At 41.2% G+C, this 24064-nt stretch overlaps 1 protein-coding gene across 7 annotated transcripts in view; it reads right to left on the reverse strand.

Moving 5' to 3' along the window:
* Window positions 1–24064, reverse strand: part of TRIM2 (tripartite motif containing 2) — a 92925-nt gene that overhangs the window by 40966 nt on the left and 27895 nt on the right. For 3 of the 7 annotated variants that reach the window (XR_009958163.1, XM_062573855.1, XM_062573850.1), the window contains exons 1-2: window positions 12289–12344; window positions 289–470 (exon numbers count right to left, since the gene is read on the reverse strand). Coding sequence is in view for 6 of the 7 variants with exons in the window: in XM_062573855.1 (XP_062429839.1) it covers window positions 289–422 (134 nt within the window). In the remaining variant the exon portion in view is untranslated. Of the gene's footprint in view, window positions 1–288; window positions 471–11333; window positions 11418–12288; window positions 12345–21360; window positions 21442–24064 lie in introns of those variants that run through there. The other 4 variants (XM_062573852.1, XM_062573854.1, XM_062573851.1 and 1 more) reach the window with 4 other exon arrangements.

The following is a 24064-nucleotide window of genomic DNA, read 5'->3' on the forward strand; positions in this document are numbered from 1 at the left end:
TTTACACTGGTGTAACAACAGTCATTAGTTTCATTAGATTTATTTTTTATTTACTTTTGCATAAAGGAGAACGTATTCAAAATACTCTGCTGCTGTCTCTTCTAATTGTCCACTATCAATAACAGTCCTCCTCTACACTGCTGCCTCTCCAATCTTCCCAAACTTTATCAAGCCTTAAGGTGACTTTTGCAAGTAAAGAGAAATGTCACTATTCACTGAAGAAGGCAAAAGCTCTGTGCTAGTTACAAGACACAAATATCTCATTGTAAACATGGGAAAAGATCTTACCTCTCACAGAAAGTATGCAGGCAGGGAAGTACTTTGGGGTTCTTGTAACGGTCCAGGCATATGCTGCAGATCAGAAACTGCTTGTCAATCTGACGGACCACAGGACTTGGGATGTTTGAGCCTTCACTGGCCATCCTAGACCACTGACATATGGGTCCTGTTCCCTTCTACCCTGCACACTGCTGGAAGGGGTGAAGGGGGGGGGGGGAAGAAGAAAAATGGCTTATAAATTCCATGAAATAACAATATCAACAACCCATCCACTCATGTTTCATCCCAATGCAGGAATCTGTATTTCTATATAAAAACAAAATAGTGGTGAATTAAGCTTTTAAAATGGTTTGTCACTGTTGAGAGCCTGGGAAATAGTCGACACCTCTTTCCGAGCAGACGTTCTGGAAAGGCGTACTGCCTCAGGTCTGTAAGAGTTACAAGGCTGTCTGGTTTTAAAGACAGGCCTTGATAAAAATGTTCTTGCAACTGTAGGTTCAGCCAGTGCTAATAAACACAGAATTTCTTAAGTCCACAATATAGTTGGCAAAACGCTTAAACTGGAACTGCAGCAGCCACTGTCAAATGGCCATGTCACAGGGAGTTTGAAAACAGTTCACCTAACATTTTTTCCTTATCAGTCCAGGTGAAGCCAAAGATAGAGTAGGTTTGGACTCTAGTAAGCCCCCGAAAAGGAAGCTTCAAAACAAACCAGCCCCAGGGAAGGGAGTGCTCAATTCTGCATCAACAACAGGAGTAGGTGAGGTGGGAATCTTCAGAATAAAATAAACTTGGCATAGAAGAGGCAACCATCTCATTCATCAGACAGGAATAATAGCTGCTCAGAATCAGCAAAGACAGGGTGAGGGATATATGTTGCATGTCCACACAACAAATGTAAGAAGAATAGCATTCTAGGCAGAAAGAATAGTAAGAGTCATGCTTCCATGGCTGAAGTCTCTTCATAAGCCTGGTATAAAGAAAATGAAATAAATGGGAAAGAAAATGTCTACCAGCTGACAATTCAAATTGCAGGCTGTAAGAACATCCAGCAGCCTGGGATCTCCCTCTGTCCTATAACAAGGCACACAGAAAAATTTTGGTTTCTTCTCAACCGGATGCAGAGTTTATAGATAACAAGATTAATATGTATAACAGGATTAATATGCATAAAGAGAAAAGCAGGGAGGACAAGAAAGGAAACAACCACAGAGGAAAGTAAACTGCCTGTTAGAACAGGAAAACCTGCTGGGACAAGCGGAGGCCCCGGTAGGGCAGCCTAACAAGAGCTCTTCACCATGAGTGTTTTATCAAGGTGTGTCGCTCAGGGCTGGAGCATTCGGAGGTGCAGGCTTGCTCCCTGCAGCCCCGGAATCCCACTGTAGCTTCTGCCTGGGCACCCACCTCTGTGGGTCCTGCTGAGCCCAGGGAGGAACGCAGTCGCCTTCCCCTGGTGAGTGGCCAGCCCAGCTTCATTCCCACACCGGAGAGATTCCTCCTCAGATAGTCACTTCTTCCCTAAACATTTTCCACCCTAGTTTTTAGCCATTCACTTCCATTCATTTCGTATTTGGGTTAGGCCTAGTTTGGCCATCTGCTGCAGATGCTGACTGTGCTTGTTCAAAGGTCACCCAGCTTCCACAGAAATTTTCATGGTCCACCAAATTTTGTAAGTGGCAGTAGCTCTGCTCTCCTTCCGGTGCTGAACGCATGGGCACATGAATCCGGTGGAGCTCAACACACGTTCTTCCTGAGCTGGGCGTTTAGCTGCACAGGTAGGCAGGAATGGTTTACTTGCTCCATTGCACAAGTGACTGTTCCTAGTGTAACGCCGATGATTATGGAACATGCTGTGCTGACTCCTCTGAAAACAGATCCCTGCAGATCACTGCTGCACCAGCACCACAGCAGAAAGTTACTCGCAACTAAAATACCCCAAAGCAGTAACTGACAGGTAACTTGATGCATAAAATTTATATGCTGGGCATTTTTGTTTCCATTTTGGAAAAACAGGGTTAAGCTACAACTGTCTTAAAACACAATGTTTGTGCATGAACCAAAAATGTGTTATTTCAGAATTAATCACTTGTTAACTTATTATGGGGAAGGAAGTGAAATAAGTGAAACATCTGCTAGTTTTACATAAACATAAATTAATTTAACCTATTTAAATGCTATAATTCATACACAAAAACCCTAGGAGATCAATTATGAAGCTATGTTACTTTTTAAAAGCTTGAGTTAAAAATGGTTTTACAAAAAAGTGGAACCAAAATATCTAGCTTTGGCAGACGAGAGTAGAAAGAAGAGACTACCAAACGGGCATTAACGTATTCACTAATTGGGCAGTACAACATGGAGATCTTTAGTGATGTATTTCAAAAGAAAAATTATTTCACTATTGATTCGGCTCCACTTGCCTCCCACTCTCCTTCCCCAAATTTCTGAGGAGGAGGGTGTTTAACCAAACAAAAGAGGCAAGAAAATCAGAAACAGGAAGACTTCTTCTCAAAAGCAGTTTCCAAACTAGACATAGGTAGGTTATGAACAATATAATTTTTCATATAGACTAAGCACAGACTATTAAAAACAAAAAGAAATTTTACTTAAGGATACGAAAAAATAGCTTTCCAGTGAATGCTGTCTGTCATTAAGAAACAATTCTCTAGGAATCAAATAGATGATTCACTATTATTTCATCTTTCTGCCATGAAGAACAGTCACACCAGCAAATAGTGTTTATACAAGAAAGACTCCTGTTATCTGGAAAAAAAAAAAATGTATCGTTAGATCTTCACCCTTGTCTTACATTCCCCCGATCTCATTGTAAGATCAGATTCTTAGTGTTTCATACACAGATCTCATCCTAGCCACTTTAATCTTCAAATGTTCACACTTTTATCTTCATCAGGGAAATAAACCATTTCTGAGAGTTCGAAAATAAGTGCTTTTAATATTTGGCGTTTAGCTGGTTGTGCCTGCCATTTATCCCCTCTGCTTACGTGAATCACGCATAAACGAATTACGAAAACGCGCCTGAAAACAGAATTTGTTCTTCAAGCTTTAAGCCACACCTTAAACAAGTGGTTCAATTTAAAGTTTCTAAAATACGTCATTTTCCAGATTGAACACCTGATTCTGCAATCTCATTCAGCCAACTTCACCTTTGATGCAATTCTGCTTAATGGGATGTAGCTACGGAAGCGATGATTTTGCCCACTGTGCAAGCAACTATATAACCAGAGACTGGGGAGAAGCTGCAAGCTTTAGGTGGTCCTTTTGAATTTGGCTAAAGATAGAACTTATTTTGATTTGTTACAGCGGTAGCAGCAATTCCTCAAAACAGTAACTTAAGTTTCAGAGGTGCTAGCCGTGGGAGATTTAGCAAAGTAATACAATTTTTACAAGAAAAACATTCTTTTATATAGTAAAATCTTCTGAACTGAGAAACTACTAGAAATTTTTCTGGAGGTTTGTTTTGTCTCTCAATCTGATAAAAGCCAGCCAAAGCAAAAGCTTTGAAAGTAAGTTAAGATACAAGAAACAAATCTCCATATATTTGCACTTCTTAAAGCCAGAAGTATATGAAGCATTGCACCAAACAAGACATAAAACCCCACCCATTTATCTCCAAGGAACCCACCCTCGAAACCTAGTTGGGGTTTGCCAAATCAAGTGCAGAAAAGGCCTCTGAGAAGGATGTTGTTCTCTCTCTCTCTCTGCTTGGAGACACGTTTATCCGTTTTCGCTCCCTCTGCTCTACCCGGCAAAGAGGAGCAAACAATGGCTCTGGGAGGCGGCGCAAAGCCCGGCTCTGAGCAGGCCTCCCTGCGGGGACGAGGGTCTCGGGCTGCCGCCCCACCCAAAACAAACCAACTTCCTACAGATTTAGGAAAGCGGGGGGAAAAAATGCTACAGCGCAGCAAATAACCGTTCCCACAGAGTTGTTTTAAATAGATAGTGCCATTTAATAGGAAAGCGCACCCCTTCTACAAGTCTCTTGAAGCAAGCTCTGGAATTCTTCAGCAGGAATCGAGTTCTCTATTAGACTCCATGGACCGGCCAAGAAAAAGACCCTGGGAAAGCTTACAGCTGCCTGTTTTATTCCCAGGATTTATTCCTAAAAGAGCAGAATGCTCTGTTACAAGATCCGCTGCTATCACCGAACCCCACCCAGCCAGAACGGCAACGAGACTCAGCCTCAAAGTACAGCCCGAGGAGAACAAATTGCTCGCCGCTTGTTCATCTTCTTCTTATCAATGGTATTCACAACCCAGAGGGTCTATTCATGTATTATGAATGAATAGGTTTCCAATGGCAACGTTTGCAAAGGAATGGTTAGGCCTGGAGAGCTGTAAGAAAGGGTGGGGAACCTCAATAACGTTGCTTCAAAGCTTGGGGGAGCTGGGGGTAAAACTCTTTAAACCAAATACACTGCCTGGCCAGTCATCTTTGGAAAAAAAAAAAAAAAAAAGAAAAGAAAAGAAAAGAAAAGAAAAGAAAAAAGAAAAGAAAAGAAAGAGATTCAAGCTGAGATTAGAGCAGCCGCCCCAAAAGCAGTCGACACAGAACACATTGAGCAAATTAATAATCATAACCGCCACACGGCCCTCTTGTACGAAAGGCTTGATAAGCTAAATTTGCATTCCTTTCTCTCCCACTCCTCAATCAACCTGGTGCCTCGTTGTCTAAAGCACAGCAACCCTCTTCATTCTTACAGCATGCAGAATTATAACGAACTACTGGGGGCCGAGACAGAAGGAGCAACCCAGCAGCAGCCACCAGGAATAACACTGAGCAAACTTGAGCATTTTAGACCTACCCATCTTTGTAGATAAGTAGCTTAATCAATGCAGTGCTGAGGATAAAATCCTTGCAGGGACGGAGCGGCGGTTCCGTAGTAATCCAAACGAACAAAACATCATCTGTTAATATTTCAAGCTTAAGAGCCTCATGCGTAAAATTGCTTAAGATTCCCTGTCATAGCACAGTCAATATTAGATGCACAACGTATTTTGTGATCTAAGGAATGATGCTCCATTCCACGGAGAGGACAGGTGGAAAGAAAAATGGAAGAATAAGAGGAGGCCCAGTGAAGTCGTCATGAATTTTTTTTTTCCCCCGGGTCATTTACAAGTGGGAGACCCCTTCAGGATTCAAACCAATCAATCTTTATTTAGCACATCTTTTTCTCACTCAGCCCGTGTGGAAAGACTGCAGCAAATCGGGCAAGGGATTGTGGGATAGGGATGCAGCAGAGAGCTGCAATGAGATTCGCTGGGTTCTTTTTTTTTTCCTCCCTAGTCAGCAATCAGCTGTTTCGAGGCGCTGCGCAGGGCCATTGAATTTGGTCACCAGAATGTTATTGCAGGATTAGCAGGCGGAGACAGCTACCGCTGTGCATCTGGCATGTCAATGCAGCTGAGAAATACATATGCAAATATTGCTCGCAAATCGGAAAAAAGGATTTAACTCGGAAGGGGAGAGTAAATATTACGTAATGTAATTATCAGGACGGCCACCACAGCCGAAGCGAAAGCACTTTCGTTTATAAAGGGAGATAAAGCTTTATACTTACCAAATTCACTCTGACTTCTCCAGCTTTTAGAAAGTGATAAAAAAAAAAAAAAAAAAAAAGAAAAAGAAAAAAACTTCCCTGCTCCAACTTTTAGCAGCAATACAAGACCCCGTCAAACATTCTTTGTCTCTCCAGATGTTTAAAGCAGAATCAATCAAAGAAATCTCTTCTAAAAGCTGTGCTACTGACACACAGACCAGTAGCAGTTTCTTATAGGACAGACCTGTGTGTTTGACCTGACTCACAATCAGGGCAAATATTTAAGGTAGCAATGAGTGTCCTCATGTTCAAGGAACAAGTGAATTAAAGCTAACAGTCTGTTGAACTTTTGTGCAAACACTAATGCAAAACTGCATTCTGCTAGTTAACCTATTTACTTATTCAAAAAAAAAAATCACCCATCAGTTCAGGTGTTACTAGGCTTTTAGCGAAGGAAGTAAACAAAAGTTTCCTTTCATTGGTATCTTTTAGATCCACAGAGAAGGTGGATCTAAAAAAAAAAAGCTGCTGGTGAGCACACAGGAACTGCTGAAGTACAGCAACATAAAAATAGCTTTGTCTTCCAGAAAAACAGCCGGCGTTTTTGAAGACAAGGTAGTATTTGCATCTCTAAATACAGGGAATCTTTTCTTTTGAAAAAAGCAAATCACATGCAAGTATTCCAACTATCTGAGGCTAACAAAGCATCTCACAAAAAAAAGGACACTAAGGTCCATTTGCATTCAGAATTAAAAATGTCAGTTTTAAATAGTAGCTCTGCTAATCTGACTGGATTAAAACAAATGTAGTCAGTTTAAAATACAGTTGTAAGCACTTTAAACACAGTTTCCAAAACACACTTCTCCATTCTCAGACTGACCAGGCAAAAGTATTAATAATCATTTAGCAACAGGGAAATTTAATCTAATTCTTGTTAAAAATATAGATTCTCTATACACCATTTATATTCCACTTGCAATCATTTAGCCAGATTGGTTTCTAACATCATGCAGTTCCAGCCTGATTCTCTGGCTAATGCCCCAGGGCTCAGGCATGCTGTAAGCCACTTCATAAGATGAAATAAAACATCAGGGCGTGCATACATGTGTGTGCGCGCGCACTTGTGCCAAAATACTGCTCCTCTATTTCCCTCAAAGCGTGCCAAACTCTGTCAAAGAGAGAGAGCAAGGTGTATTTTTTGTTTTAGCTCCAACATTCAGCAGGTCAGAAGCACCAGCAATCTGCACTGCAGGAGTCACAGTTTAGAAAAATGCAGGGAGTTTCAGGCACATTTTGGTTTTGTTTTTTAAACTGCCTAGAGAAGCCCCATAGGAAGCACGAGCAGCATTCCTCACTCCTACAGTGAGGAAAACCACGGCCTTTTGGTCCTGCCACTTGAACGACAGTACGTTTAAAACAGAAGTCCAGAATAAAACCTCAGAAGCAGCCCTCCCTGAACCACAGTGGAAGGCTTTCAGATAGAAGCAGGCAAACCTTACTCAGCTGCTTGCTTTCCCTTGCTCATTTCAGGTATCGAATTTACATATAACAAAACAGAACGACAAACATTGCTCAAATTACTAATTCCAGTTGCAGTCAGCAGTACAGACTGCATACATGCCCCTCAAGCCAGACCCGATCCCGAGACATACCTCATGGTCACAGGGAACTGCAGGACTCACAGCTGCAGCCACTCTCCTAACACCCTCAGGCACTGAACGAGAGAGAGAGGCAGAAGGTTGCCTCCAAGTGCAGCTCTCTCATAATTAACTCCTGGAAGCTGCCTGCCAACAGTAGTCTTAATGTTCTGCAAATAAAAAATCTGCTTCTTCAACAAAACAAAGATGTGGTACCGTGGCAAAGAAAATGAGACAGTCATAGCATTTCCCTTGACATTTTCAGTCTTGCATGTTTAATGTTGACATGTGGGTTTTTTCTCCCTAGCGAAAAGGAAATGGATTTGCAGCTCAGTGAACAATCTTGCACTTTACCCCCACAGCAGTTACAACTAGCCTGGTTTTAACCAGGTTTATTATATGTGTGTTTTGAGTTTTTTTTTTTTTTAAAAAAAAGCTACTTTCCCCCAGAAATTTGCCGCACTCATCTTTGCTGCACATTTATCAGTGAAGTAAGTTCTTAAGAGAAAAGATACAATATATGCCATCTTCATAGTGACATGGAAAAAAAGTGCTCTGGCCCCATTATCATCCTCTATAATTGTCAAGCTTTTGAATAATCTGTTCTTGCTCCAAATGAAACAAAAATTCTTACTCTTAGCCCATAAATGGCAGGTTAACCAAAAAAAAAAAAAAAAACCCCACAGCTAATTTATAGACTACAGCTAGATATTGCTATATTCTTCCCCAGTATGAAATAAATCTTCCAAACACTCCAAGATTAATGATCTATATTGAAATCTCTACTATAAATTGACTGAAGGGAGAATAGTCTAACTCAGCCTGCTGTACAAAAGACATTTTATGGTCAGCAGAAAAAAAAAAAAAAAAACCTTTGGATTAGCCCAAACTAAATGGCTAACTATATTGTTCCACTTATCACTAATAAAGCGATTAGATTGTGACTGGAAAATAAGAGGTGGGAGAGACCAGAAATCAATTAGTCAAAGCCGGTGTGCTGGGAACAAGGGCTGGTCTGGGAACACAAATATAGGAGAGGATGGGCTCTTCCACCTGTCACCCTGCTCCAAGTCCTTAATTTGACCCAGATGCCATCAGGGCAGGTGGGGTGAAAGAACTAAGCTCTGTGGTTGTGGGACCATGCCCACACCAGGAACCACAGGGCTTTAGTCATTCTGACAAGACAGAGCCAGCCAAGGAGGTGCAGATGACACTTTTCCCTTTCCCCACTACAGCTGTGCATCCGTACAGACCTGGCAGCTCCCATAGACTGAGCGCAACTTCCAGCTCTCGCGCCACGTTCTCCAGTGGCCCAGGCTATAGCTTGCATTTGCGAGGAAGAGCCACAGCTTCCTTCCACTGTGGTTCCCCACTTGCAGCCAGAGGGCATGTCTGCCCTGGAAAGAGCTTTGCTGGGTGCTTGTTCTTCACCCCAGCCACAGCCCATGGTCACAATCACTCCCCCATCTTGTGATCCAGTGGAGCAGATGCTCTTCCCCCCAAGCTTGTGACCCAACGCATGGCTTGTCACAGCCCTGCAGGCAAAGAACTTAAAAGGTTTGCTTGGGATGCAATGCTAGGCTGCTGGAGAGCTTCCAATCCTCACAGCGCCAGTCCTTCTCTGGCTTTGCCACCTTATTCTATTTCCTTCTACCTTCTGCTTACGCCCAGTTTAGCATGCCAAGGTTGCAGCTTTTGTAGTGCTACTGCAGCTGGCAAGGCAGCTATCAGAAATGGCTGGAACAGCCCATGCTCCCTGCTCCGCCAGCGCAAGTCTGGCTAATATGACTGCAGTCTCTGGCACGGATGTCGCAAGTCAGGCAGCACCGAACACAAACTGCTTTTTTTTTTCACCCCCATGTCATTCTTTTTCTTTCCTCTTTTGTGTATTTGTCATTGAGGTGGCAGGACCAGAGACCACAGCCACCAGAAACAAGCTCTCTATTCTGGTATTTCTTCTAAGCACCAGTCAGCTCACCTTCAATACTGTTGTCAGATGCTGGTGTCACGAGTTAGGTTTCCCTTAAAAGCTTTCAACTACTAAAGGCACAACAGGAATAGAAGCCACTGTTAAAAATGAAAGCCTTGCTTAGTAGTTTTTCATGTTTAATGCTTTAATGCTTTTTCCTCCTTCCCTTCCTTGGTCTGTAATGAAATTTTACAGGAGGGTGCGTGCATGAAATACACAGGTGGACCTCTCAGGACACCAACATACTAATACTTGATATTCTGATTTGTAGAAAAGGAAAGGGTTCTGACTGGCATCTAATATTGTCTTTTCTTTCTCCTCCTCCCATGACTTCTGCCTTTCTCTGGAAGTGCCTCCCACCACTTCCAAGACTAACTGATAGTCCTACTTCCATCTCCATGGACCCCCATCTCCCCACTGTGCTGTCCTCAGATGAAGAGGAGATTTTTTGGTAGCTGCCATGCACACCAAAGGAAAAGAATAGCAGGTCAAAGCTCATGTGATCTTACAGTCATCATGCACCTTTTCTATCTGAGGTTTTCAAGACCTCATTTTGGGCCAAAGGCTTGCACAGTCTACTCCAAGACACTTGGAGCATGCTGGATTTGCTACACGTGCAAGGACAATCTGAGTGCACACAGTGAAAGCCCAGAAGTCACCAACCGAATGTCCAAAGTTCTCATTAAAGAAGTTTCAAAGGAAAGGGGCAAGGAATGAGGCGAAATGGATGTCCTGAGGAAAATCCAGACATATGGTAGCCTTAAACCATCCTATCAGAGGCTAATTGTCCTCAAAGTTGTCATTTGGAGCTCTTTGCATGCTTAACAAAATGTCAATCATATTCTAAGGTTAGCACTTTAAAAAAAAATAATCAGCACTGTGAGGCAGGTCTGGGAAATCAGTTCAGGGGTAGATGTTGTGTGGGCCTAAGTAAAAGGATTTTAAATAATCAAAGCATCCATCCAAAGCAGCATCACAGAGCATCTAGATTGAAAACTCCCTATCTTGCTCAACTGCTTAGTTCGGTTAACAAGACATTTATTACTGTATGTTTTTGGCTCTCTAGACCTACCTATTTTGTTAACTCACCTCTGTTCAATTTTTATGGGTAAATACCTTCAACTAAAAAAATCAAGCTCAACTGACAAATAATTAAAACTATGCCTCAAATCACTGCAGTTTCTATAAACATCTCCAAAATGCTATTTGGAACGAAAGTGCTCCACAGAGACTCTGTACTAATCACTGTTACCCCTCCAGGCATAGGATAACAAGCAGTGCAGGAGTCTAAGGAGGAGTCTATCTGGGCAGAGGTCCCTGGCTTCTTCTACAGAGTGCTAGATATAAGGTACTTCAGAAAACATCTAGGTGTTTTCTTCAGAGGTGCTGAGCAACAATAAGGAAAGTAGCAGGAAGCCGCAAATGCTGAACTTCCACAAAGTTCAATTCAGCAAGGGACAAGGTAGCACCCAGCAATCACCATATGCCACGTAACTTCTATACCAAATAAACTTGGAGACTGCCAGCTCCCAGGAATTCTTTTTCACAGCCCTCAAAATCTCACCTCTCAGCTGATAAAATATATGGAAAATAAACACGGAGAAAATATAGGTGCTTTATAGCAAGAAAGAGAAGACACAATCTAGACATCAAAAAAGCAAACAAGGCAGAAAGGGAAGGGATTCACATCTCCCTAGGACACAATCTGGATAGATAGGGTGCCTGAGCACGTAGGGTTTCTGCCAAAAGCACATCTGGGAGAAGGAGCAGGAAAGAGGGGGGAAGGAAGACTCCTCTCCAGCCTATGAGCAGGCTCCACTCAGGCAGACACCCTCTGCAGCCCTTACCCTGTTTAAAAATGCCATGTCAGCTGCTACATCTCCATATTTACCTGAATTTTTGTACAGTGTCCACCTCATTTTCTTCCCTGGAACCCAGCAGTGATGTTATCTTCTATGTCTGCTAAGTCTTCTCCTGAACTAAATTGTCTTTCAAAAAACAAAGAGATATGTCTAAACTCTCATAAAGCCCTTGGGTTCAGAGAAAGCCTTGCTCAAGCATAAGTGGCAGGCAGAAGTTTATCCAGGCAGACTCTTTTGTGTTGGCACAAGAGCGACACTGAACTTTCCATGCAAGCAGATAAACACATAGCTGCATACAGCAGGTAGTCTGGCAGCACTAACAGTAGCGAGAAACAGTGTCAGAATAACCTTGGCAAAAGGAGCTCTGTGGGTTTTAGCAATAGCTGTACACACAGGAGCTGAACCTACCAAAGAACAACCAAAAGCCACCCACAGCTCCCCTGAGGTGCTCCAGAGCTCAAGCATGTTGGGTGCTATGCTGTGTCCTCCTCCTCCACTTTCACAGGGTCACTCCATCTGACTTAGCATTAGCCAGCTTCAGCATTTCAAAACTTGTAAACACCCAGTGACTGAAATTATCCAAGTAAACACCCCTTTCCACTCCTCAACAAGGACACTCATTTGCTGATTGCACTCCAGTGTTCCTATTTAAAGAACTGTTGTTATGGGAAAAAGCCAAAACCTTACTACAGCAGAGACAAAGTGTGGCACGTATCTTGTGCCTTATCTGCAGAAATGCATCAGTTCCCAAGGTGTGCTTTTACAGCTAAATTTCACTATAGCCACAGTGGGACATGGTTATCTGACTGCACACCCCTATTCCTTATCAGGCTGTCCTGGCAGTCCTAGTGGTCCTCTCTCCACACCTCCAGAGCAGCTATGCTGGCTCAGCCCAAGCTTCCTCCTCCCAGGCCTTTCCCTTGAGGTACAAGGTTGTATACCAGACACATGCTGCGAGGAGGAGCAACAGTAAAAGGTGCCTACCTTGGCCACCTTCTCCAAGAGTAACTCTCCTAGCCTCTCTCTTAGGTTCTTCCAGTTTCCCATCTGCTGGTAAACACACAGGGCAGGGCCGGTGAGAAGCCCAAGGCCTTACATGGGCATTGTCAGGCTGCTTGTCAGTGAGTGCCTGACACAGACGTATGTCTGACTTCCACAAAAATCACATTCTCAGAGGACCCTCATACGGATCTGTCTGCATGAATGCCAGTCTTTTTAACTGACATCACAACTTACAAAATAGTACCTGATGAAAGATCAGGAAAGTAATATCACTCATATGACACAACTTTTGAGATTCTCTCAAGCTGAACTGTGATGCATAGTACATGTGTTTTTATATCAAAATATATCCATTTTACTTTGCAGGAAAGCTAGTGCCTTTGTAAATACGTGGGCAAATTAAGATACAGTCTGGATAAAAGTAACCAAATGAATGTAGCTGTAGTTTTAATTTTAAAAAGTCATTTGGAAAAACAACGCTTTCAGGATAGCTGAGAGCAATACTGTCTTAAATCAGCCATGTGATCATTTGTATTGTGATAGCACCTAGAAATGTTCTTCAAGTACCAGTATCCCACTGTGACAGGCACTAACTATACAGAACATGGCTCCTACGCAAGCACAGATAGCCCACACCTTAAGGCCCCAGGCCCCCATTGCCATTTAACTGCATCTGTCACACTAAGTACTGCATCTGTGCTATGAAATAAGTTTTCATAGCAAGCTGATGGCTTGGATGAGGTGCAAGACAGTAGCATATCCAGCCAGAATCTTTTGCAGTTAGGTAAGAGGAGCAGATCTTAGCATCCTCTTTTCTTTTCAAACTCTACGTGCAAGTACAGGGGCTGTCTGATGAGTTTAGAAGCAGTCATCGTGATGACTGTGACAAGATGTACCGTGTTGTTCTTGATACAGGTTACACACAGTAGCACCAAAACGACAAAAACTGTTAGAGATGGAGGTAAAGTAACCAGCTGTATGCATTACTGTTAAAAGTAATTGAGAAATCCTACTGGAAAAACAGTAACAAATAGACAGTACAGTCTCCACAGTATTTAATGTGCTGAACATTTTGCGTAACACAGCTATCACGATGAGGGGCTGTTAGGATATATATCAATTAACTTCTATGTTTTTAGAACACTGATGAAACTGTAATTACAACATTTTGGTAGGTGGAACATGTTGCACTCCTTGTTAAATTTTAATCACAACTTATTCTTTATTTGCAATTTGTATCTATTGCTTTTTACTCTCTCTTTTTATTGGCTGTAGACGGGAAACCTCTTTTAAGGCTACCATTAACATGCTTGATACTACTTCATCCTTTGAGCTGTGAAACTCATTGCCCTGGGATGACACAGATATTATCATTTTGTAGGCATCCCAGGAGGGAATAACAAATTCATGGAGCATAAATTGATCAAAGATTTTTAAAATATAAAGACACCACCTCTACCAGAAGCAAACTGGGAAGGACAAATTACTGAAGATCAAAGAATATTGTGGAAAGTACCATTACACGTCTGATCTACTCTAACACTCTTCTCTAGGCATCCACTATGAGCCACCATCAAAATCAGAAGGCTGGGCTAAATTTACTTTCAATCTGACCCAGTCAAGCCTTCAAAATACTCAGTGTTCATAGGAGCTGCCTTAGTAGCCGCTCCCTTTCAGCATAGGTAATGAATAATAATAGGGCCATAGGGCTGTTTTGATTGCTTTGCAGAGTCCTGCGATTTGTGGTATCAGGTCAAATGAAGCCATCATACAGTTGTCTTAACATGTCACTGCTGCATAAGGAATGCTGCTTAGAGCCACAGACTGCCTTTGGTGCATCATGCAGTGATGAAAGACTGGGCGTCACCCCAGGCAGAGAAGCCTTTCGTAGCGAACACAGTGCTAACCCACCAGTTCTCCCCACTTCCTCTTGCCTTTTCAAATTTACTGTATCCCTAAGAAAGACCTCTAGTGATATTTCCTTAAGAGTAGGATCCATTGTGTTGTCTTTGCAGAGGCGCTCTGGACTATTCTAAACACAATGTCACAGAGCTTGGGGAAGTCATGGTTATTCCCATTTAAAAGCTGCCCACTTTCCCCAAGAGAAGCCCCTCCAGAAGGCACAAAGCTTCAGAGCTTGCCTTCTGCAGAGCTCATCCCAGAGGCGAAATACCAATGGTTGCTCAGAGGGTGAAGGCCACCATTTAGGTGTTCAGGTAAAAATCCTTCCCAAAAGCTAAATACAAGGAGAAGCCTTCCTGCTCTCGCTTATTTGTCTTTTGCCTTCAGGACAGTGCAATGTGTCAACCTGCAATAAGACAAAACAAAAATTTTGGACTTTGCAAGCACAGGAAATTATTCATAAAATGCTCACTTACTTTCGCAAATTCACCTTACTATATACAAACATCTCTGCTCACACCAGTCTAGTCAGTTTTTCTGTCTATTTTTTGTAGGAGGGAGGAGGAAAAAACTAGCTAGAGTGAGGAAAATAAGGGAAGAGGGTGTCCTCTGCCTACACAAAACATATGGCACTGTTCTTCAGAAATAAGACAGTCCTGTTACACACTGACTTACGTTCCCTGTGTAATAAAGACCCAACTACATTTGTATCTCCATTGGGAGAAAAGGATTGCATTTGTGAATGAATGGAAAATTATTTATCTTTAATTAGTAGTGAAATATCTTAAAATATGTTTATATTTCATGATCAAAATTTAGCTCCAGCTATTTCAGATGCCTAACTGCAAGGCAAATAAATTACCACTGTGTATTTGATAAACAGGATGAATTCTTCATAATGTAGCACTTAATTTTAGCTCTTTATAATGAAGTGGTTTCTGAGCTGATAGGCCAAAAGGTTAGTTGCTTGCACAACTACACAAAGCAGACCGAGAATTAGGTGTAACATTAAGGACCTCTAGGGAGAAGAACTTGTTCTTTGCTGAGGGTCCAACAGGTCTTACAAGTACATTTGGAAGACCACACACTAACCAATGCCATGGTATTGTCTCAGAGCAACACACAGGAAAAAACCCTCAGATGGTATCACAGTTGTGGCTCTACTTGATTTTGGGGATCTAGATTTCCCAACCCTCATACAGTGCAATTACTTGGGTTCTAAATAGCCAATTAAAACGACATTCAAAACAGCAACAAAGAAAAGGCAGAGGCTTATCATATGGGAGTAAGCCTGGAAGGTTTTTCATAATGAAATCCTGATACAGGGATTACAAGAGCAAAACTTGTAGCAGGTTGTTTTGTGGTAGTGTTTCCTCACTAGAAGACACACATACACACACACAAAAAAAGTACGAAAAGTGTTGTGCAAATATACACTTCAACCGAGGCAGTTTTTTCCTCTTCAGCAGTTCATAGTGCACTGTAAAAGGCTTGTTCCCCAGTCCTGAATTTTCGTTCCTGGAGGTCATTTTAGTTCCTGAGGGACATGTAAGCAGCCTGACTTACAGCATTAACAACACATAAGTGTTCTCAAGAGCCAGCATGGCCTTAAAGACATCTGACATCACTGCCTCTAGTGGCATCTGCTCTTTTGGGAGTAGTGTCTCTCACAGAGCATGCAAAACTCTCTAAAAATATAGATCACGGGCCAAATATGCCAGGGGCTAAATATATTGTACATACTAAGTCTTTCCAAGGACCACAATAGATATGGATGCATTTAGAGGCACACAAAAGCAAAACTGTTAGGATCTTTTCAAGAGTATTTTCAAGCTCAGTAAAATCTTGTAAGTGAAATCTTTCATTTTGATTCTCTAAGTAATTGCATCAAATGCATTTGCTAAAAATTCCAATACTGCTTTGGAGTGTTTTTTTTTTTTTGTTATGCATAAGGTGCAAGAGAATCTTTACATGTTTCTATTTTCATACCAGTCACAGCTAAATAGCTCAGAATACTCTAGCCCAGAGCTCTTGCTAAATAAACTACTGAGAATTTCACAAAACACTGGTGGATACCACACACCTTTAAGCTCTCACTTAACCCAATTCTATTAAACTTTGGCATAGAAGGAATCAGGCACAGTATAAATCTTTGCAAAGATTAAAAACTTACACTAAATCTTTTAAGCCATCGCTCCACACATGACAGTTTTGCAATGATAAGTTCACTTTAGGGACACTCGCAAGCCTATTAGCTAGTATTCAACACCAGTAAAAACAACAGGAAAACAGGGAATTTTCACTCTCCATTTCTGGAATGGAGAGATAAAGGTAATCAAGAGCAGAAGCGTATGGTACCAGAGAATGAATAGCTTTACACAACAAAAATGAGAAAGTCACCCAGAAGTAAACAGATCATACACATCTTTAGGCAGAATAATAACACTAGGACAAATAAATCTATACTGAATTAGAAGCAGGCAGACTGCTGAACATTCATCTCATGCATTTAAACACTGACCAAATGTAATTGCATCTACTTGTATCTATCCTGCCATAACAACAGAAGATTGGCATCCACCTAAACAGTTGCTCTTAAAATCTGTCCAAAACTGAAAATGTTCAGAAGGTTTTAAAGTGAGAGAGAATGAATAATGCCTTTACACATGAGCACAAGCACTGAGCACAGCAAGCAGAATTGTCTGATTCCTTACGGGGAACTTTCAGGGCATGTGTGCCTCCAATACATTCATAACTCATTTGTCCTCTCCTAGTGGCAGGGTACATTCTTAAAGTTATTATAGCCTAGATTTAATATCTAAGCATAAAGGGTCATAACCAGTTGGGCAGCAGTTTGTTTGCAAGCTATTGTAGCAGACTGGCTACACAGGATATATCTTGATGCTTGTGTTAACTGGATCACCATGTAATGTAAGATGTGCCAGAATACATGCTGGTAACGTGTCTATGATTAGTCTCCCTCTTAATTTAGCTGTGCCTTTTTTAACCCTAGTGCCACTAACAGCAAGACAGCTGGAGCCAGCCTACATCTACTTATCTACCACATTGCCTGTTCACTTCCTCACGAAGGATTATGTTATTACAATTCTGCCTTTTGAATGGGATTCACTTTTGAGTTACTGCCCTAAAGGCCAGCTGGCGAGTGGGAAGGCTGCCTGGTTGCCAGTCGACTTCCCAGCTGACTGGATCCTTGGGCTCTCCCCACACAGTACATTAGAATGACAAGTTACTTCATTTATTTTACTTTATGCTATACCAGTTACAAGCTGCTATTCCACTGATCAAATCAAACAAATTACTAACTTCCAGTTAAACTCACCTTTTTAAAACAAGTAATGACAAATTCAATTATAACCAAATAATAAACAATTAGAAGGAATGACATGCAGTGCCAGCTACATGAGATTCTGTAGCAGAAAACATCTAAAGAGTTTATGATAGAAAACAGTAGACAACACTATTTTGACTTTACAATTTATAAAATAAACATTTAGTTATTAAAATCACAGAAATAACACCTTGTCTTTATAGAAATAAAATATTTCAGAATGCTTGATATGAAATGCCACTTTCAGCTCTCCTAAAGTCAACAGGTCAACTCAAGTTTTGTTCCGTGGAGCTGGACTTTTATTTCAGTCAAACAAAAGTAAAGAGGGAGAGAAAGAAGGCTTGCACAATTTCTCACAATGCAAGAATTCTTCCAAATCCCTTGTGCTAAGTGTTTGCAACAAAGCAGCCCTACTATTACAGGCACATGTCAACATAACCCTTACAGCACACTAAGGCACTGCCTCCTCTGCATTTATGTCATAATAACAAATGCAAGAGCAGGCACAATTCTAACAGAAGAAGCAATGTGTCTTAAAACCAAAAAATAATCTATCAAAAATAGCGGCATAGAAAAGTGAAGTCAATTTATATGAACGCTGAGCCCTGTTGCTTTCCCTCCAGTATTACAGAAACCGCCAAATAATGATTATTTCCTTTCCAGCTCTTATGTCACTAAGTTTCCATGTTCCACAAACATTATCAATAACATAACCACAGTTTGCAGTCTCTAGAAATAGCATATCTAATTTTGGTTGAAGGTGTCATAAGGCACCTGGGACACACAGGACCTGCAATAGTGGAATTCAAACTGGCAGTCACTGAACTTCTTCAGGGTAGTCCCTGAAAGGTGACTAAAAAAGCAAGTTCATATAAGTTACATTGAAAAATATGGATGGAGGAATTTCAAGGGGAAAACTCTTAAGGGTTCACAAAACAAAACAAAACAAAAAAAAAAAAGAATGAAAAACACTAACTTTAATTTTTAGCCTATTTGTAGATTATTCAGAATTAATGGCTTTTTATAATGCAGAAACATTATAGTAGTTAAAACAACTATTTGAATATGAAGAGCTATTTCTATCTAAAATACAATTGTATTAAGGATGAGTATTTATAGTCTGAATTTATTATATGGAGAAACAGGTATGTTTGCTTTTATATATGTATTTATATATACACACACATACACACAAATAGTTCAAATTAGCTACACTTTTATCTTCAGGTACCTTCAATTTTGATGAGACAAAACTGCCTTCTGTTTACCATATATGATGCCTTTGTTTTTTTATAAATAGTCCATGTGTCTAGACACAATACTGCATGCTTCTGCAAAACTGTGTGTGCTTATAATTTATGCAGATGATTAAATTTCAGCTTTAGTATAGTAATGCACAACACTTTGTTCTCTAAATTCAAACACCCAAATCTTTTCAGTTCATTTAATTCCTCAATTTTTCTCAAGGGAATCAGGAGCACCACTGTGTTTATACAAGTTGTCCAAATCCTAGTTTTGTTATGAATTTAGAAAATTCCATTATCAGACAAAGACAGGCCTAGCACATTTTCAAGATTACTTCAAGCACAGATTATCTGGGATTTTCCAGTAAACAACCTGACCTTCAAGCTAAAAATGGGATTATCAGAGAAAGAATACTGCCATGGGTTGGGGAAAGCCCCCAGCAGTATAGCCGTATTTGTCCACGTAAGATCTAATTTTCCAAACAGTATACATACTGCTGGACATAGCAGAATTCAGACAGCACTCTTTTGGGTACCTGTCAGGCCTTTAATAGACACTGCTAGTCTTACAACTGGCCTCAAAGTAAGATTTCACTGAATTCATGCAGTCAGTACGTAGAAAATAAGATGACCAACATTCAAGACAAAAGAAGGCATTAAACATATATATACTTCTCATTTTTATTTTGTATCTGGCATGATACATTTGCTGTCTCCCTTTAAAAAATTACACAGAGAAACCAGATTTTCCCCAATTGGCTAAAATAAATGTTTCCATGTTTTTAGCTTGTTCCTCTGAAAAGAATCTCTATAATCAAATCTAAGATTCTGTCATAAAATACACTTGATGCTCCCATCTAGTCCTCAAGCAACATGTGTTAGTGATACTCCTCGGAGCAAGAGAGAAAAAAGAGGTTCTGTTTAGCCTTCTCCCCAGGAAAAGCCAAGGTGTATTAAAACCATTTCTCATGAAAAAGGAAGAATCTCAAGGACTGAAATGAACTCGCAATGAGGAAAACCCCAAGTTGTGTTATCTATAGCCAAATTGTTGGTGCTCCAGGGCCAGATCAGAAAAAGGGGGATTTCTTCACAAATCAGGCTAGTCTAATGCTTTGCTGAGGGCTTTGAGGAAACAGAGAAGCCTTGTTTCATTTTGTCAGCATCCAGTAGAACAACTCCCTCCCCAAAACTCTCTGGAAACAGGGACTAACCTCCTCTTTCTGCTTAGTTGTTTTCTAGTAAGATGCTGCAGTTCCAAGACTTTAACAGGGGTTTCCTGGTACCTTCTCTCTAAAACTGCTCCAGGCTTTAGATATCATGAGTCCATCTTCCAGAAATTCATGCGACTGGCTTTAAAATAAACAAGTGTCTGCAAATTTTAACAAATCAAACCTTTTTATATGCTTTTCAAGCCCTAAAGTTTATATTCCCAAGCTTATTCCAAATATTCCCATTCTCTAGAAGCTCTCATTGGGGTCACTGGTCACAAGCAGCAATTCTCTCACAAGCAGCAATGTGGAACCTTAAGGAAAACTACTGATGATTAAATCACAACCGTTGGTCACAGAAGTGTTGTCCCGGTAGTAAATCCATTGTCCTCTAAGACAATGAATGTTGGAACAGAAGGCAACTTCTCCTGTGCAGCACCCTTATTTAATCAATACTTATTCAGTCACTGTACTTTCATCACTATTTTCTTATTGGCCCCCATACAGATGGGCACATGTGCATGTGGTTCAGCCTCTGAACATCTGACTTCAAGGTGATTATTGCCTTATTCTTGGTATATTATTCGGTACATTATCATTAACATCTATAATACTCATATATTCCCTTATTCTTAATTAAACCTATCCACTTTCCTGACAGTCTGCCTAGAATGCATTTTGAAAACAGTCGAATAAAGTAAAAAGGGGGAAATCAAACAACCTAAACAATCTACCCAGAACATTAGGTAATGGTTCAACTTCATACACACAAGAAGAACTGAACTTGACAACATTAGCTGTCAGCTTCAAAAAACTGGAAGAACACCTGGAAGAAATAAAACTCCCTCTCCTAATTATACCTTGATATTGTCCTCTCTGATTTACCGAGTCATTATTTTCCTTTGAATAAACATCAGTGCATTTGTTTCCTAGGCAAATTGCTTGGCTTTGCTTCAATTACTTCTTTTAAATATTAAACAGCAGGAAACGTTTGTTTTCCCTTGTCACATCCTGCCCTGTTTACGCAGCATCACACAATCTCCCTTTGAAAACGCTTGCTTACAGCAAGCTTGACACACAGAGTTCAATCAAAACATTTGCTATCATCTTTTGCCAACTACAAACGCTTCTCTGCACAAATGCCGAAAAGGCTGAACGGTTTCAACGGCAGAGGTGGCGTCGAGCTGCCCAGGCTCCCCCGCCACCACTTCGACTTAGAGAAGAGAAAGAAACACAAACCTCTCCATGCTCCCATTCACACAGCAGAACTCCCGGCCACTGCTCTCAGAAAATCCTTGAGAGCAGAAAAAGCGCGGGGACAGATGGAGCCGACCGGGATAGGGTAACTTACATTATTTAGAAAGGCAAGGGGAACGGACTGCCGCCGCTTCTTCCTGCTTTTACCCTGCGGATGGTGGGGCAGACAGCCAACAATTTCACCTAAAGAAATCTCTCTCTTTAATTCTCTCTCTCCCAGTTCATTTACTCTGAAGTCTCTCAGCCCGCAGAGATCCAAAAGTCAAAACTTTATCCCCTTGTATTTCCGAGTGATATGGCCGACTTTCCTTGGACACATACCAATGATGCAGTAAAAATAGACAAAAGGGGGGGAGGGAAGAAGCGATCTAGCTTGAGCCCGAATCTTCTTAACTCAGTGTTTTCAGTAAAAGCTGCTCTTATGTCAGAAGCTCCCATCCTATGTTAACAACACAGCACGGAGTCATCTGGTTTTCATAAGCTGCAAATTACAGGCAAATCAGGGAATACAGGCAGCCCAGTTTTAGCAGAACTCCCCAAGCATCAGCCCTGCACGTAACCCGAGGTGCAAAAGCTTTGAAAATAAACAGCCAGCCCCGTGGCCGGTGCTGGGCCGGTCCCCTGCGTGCGGACCCCTGACTGCGCCCCCGGCAGCCCGCGCCTTGCGGGGGAGGGTGGGGGGGACACAGCCTGTCTGTGCCCTTGTGGAGGGAAACAAATCCTCCGGCCCCCGCGGCACAAGCAGCCTCTCCAAAAGCGCCGGGGGGAGAACTGCAGGACGTTGCCTGAAATAGTTCCACAGTTTGGCAAGTCTTTTGAAACAGTCTACTTTTTATAAACAGGGAAGTAAATGCTGATCTACGAGATCCTCTAAACACTTGCAGGTGGGAAGCAAGGCTGTTGGGGGGTTTTTTGGTTCCTAGTAAGGCAACTCTCAGAGAAGTCAGCAGACAGTGGCTTGATAAAGAGCCCCGGGGGTTATCCTAGCAGCCATTCATTACCAGACTGAGCATTTCACCAAAAGTGTCACAAACAACGTTTTGAAAAGCACACAGTGAACGTTCATGGCTTGAAGCTCCAAAATCACTTCCACTCTCTATTTTCAGTTAAAAAATTCAGGCACCACAGGCTATAGGGGTCACCGACATTTTCTAGATGGCTCAAGGTTTCTGAGTCAGTACTTCAGAACATTGTTTCTACAATGAAAAATTGTGAAACAAAATTTCTCTTCTTTATGGTGGACACTGAAGTTTTGCTTTTGATTGAAATCAAAGTTGCTATCTGCCTCTTCTATATCAAGTTTTATTTAGTCTTTCTTGGTTTTGCCAGAGGACTTTCAGGAGAACTCCAAGCCTTTCTGTTGGGAATAATCTTATCCTATTTGAACAGCGAGAATCTTTACATGAGACAGTTTTCACTACAGCACTGGTGAATCACTACAGTGAATCATTAACAAAACAAAAACATCATTGTAAGCACTCTGCCTAAAAATCCTGAGCTTTGTCATTTGCTCAGTTTCTCATCTTTGCAAGATTATGATTTTGCTAATTGCCTAGTCATCCTGTACCTGGATCCAGGATCGACATGACTGGACTTCTATTGTCAAAAGCAGTTGAATTTTTAAAAAAACATCAGGAATCTCTCACCAGGAGAAGAGGAAAATTATGAATTCATTCTCTACGCACATATTTTTGCCTGGCTTTCTAAGGAAATTAGCTTATGTTATCGTGCTGTCAAGATGCCTTCCAACAGTTACATAAACCATTGAGTATTTTCAATCAAATCTGATAGAAGGCTACAGATCTTAAAGGCATTATATTCCTACAGCTTTTGTGAAAACAGGCAGCCCTCCAGATGAATGAAATCCAATCTAGTGATCCAACGTGAAAGGCTACACATGAGCTCAATCATATTCTTAGACACCAGAGCAGCCCACATAAACAAGATATAGATAAAAACAGATTTCATGTGTTCTACTGCTCATCGAACTACCTTTCTTCAAGACACTACCAAGCCATCACCAGGCCTGCGATATAGAAGGGACCTTTAATGCTATCATAGTTGTACATGTTTGGCTTCCATTCTAGTATTTTTTCTTTTTTTCTGTTTTGTTCCTCCACACAAGGTAATAAACAGCAAAACACTTGAAATGCACAGACATCAGCTGAAACAAAGATTTTTTATTTTGAAGCAGCAGCACTAAAAAGTAAACATAGTTGCTTGAGTTATTCTTCCCCTGCCTGCTAGATAAATAGGCTGAATTGACTACATCTTGTTTTTATCAGTGTTGTTTTTTTCATAAATCAACAAACTTGATCCGGGTGGAGCAGAGTTTCAGGTTTGGTGTCAAAAATGGTTTCATGAGGTGCATCGGAGTAGCCCCTGTGCGGCTTTCTGGACAATGCTCCAGAATGCAGGCTCTCTTCTCAACTGTGCTCTCACAGCACGGGACAAGCTGAATGACTGTTATCTTTAGAGTAAGAATCAGGTTTTTGCTGACATGTAGTGTTGAAGCGGAGAGTAGGTGGAAATAACCACTTTCAGTTTGTGATGCTGTTGCTGATTGAAGTTTTTTTTCCCCTGAGGAGCAAAGGCAATAATTTACATCGATCCCTCAGTTCTCTTCAATATATCTAGTCTCTCAAAAGAACACTCCAGTCCATTTATACCAAGGCAGCTTGCACAAGTAACTATTGTGTAAGAAATCCTCACTAAAATTCAGGACTCAGAAATAGTGACCTACTTTAAATGACCTCTCATTTTACAGGCTTTGAGGAACATCCTTACTCTGCATCTTT

The sequence above is a fragment of the Rhea pennata genome, chromosome 4 (genome assembly GCF_028389875.1).
Source record: "Rhea pennata isolate bPtePen1 chromosome 4, bPtePen1.pri, whole genome shotgun sequence".
Classification (NCBI taxonomy): Eukaryota; Metazoa; Chordata; class Aves; order Rheiformes; family Rheidae; genus Rhea; species Rhea pennata.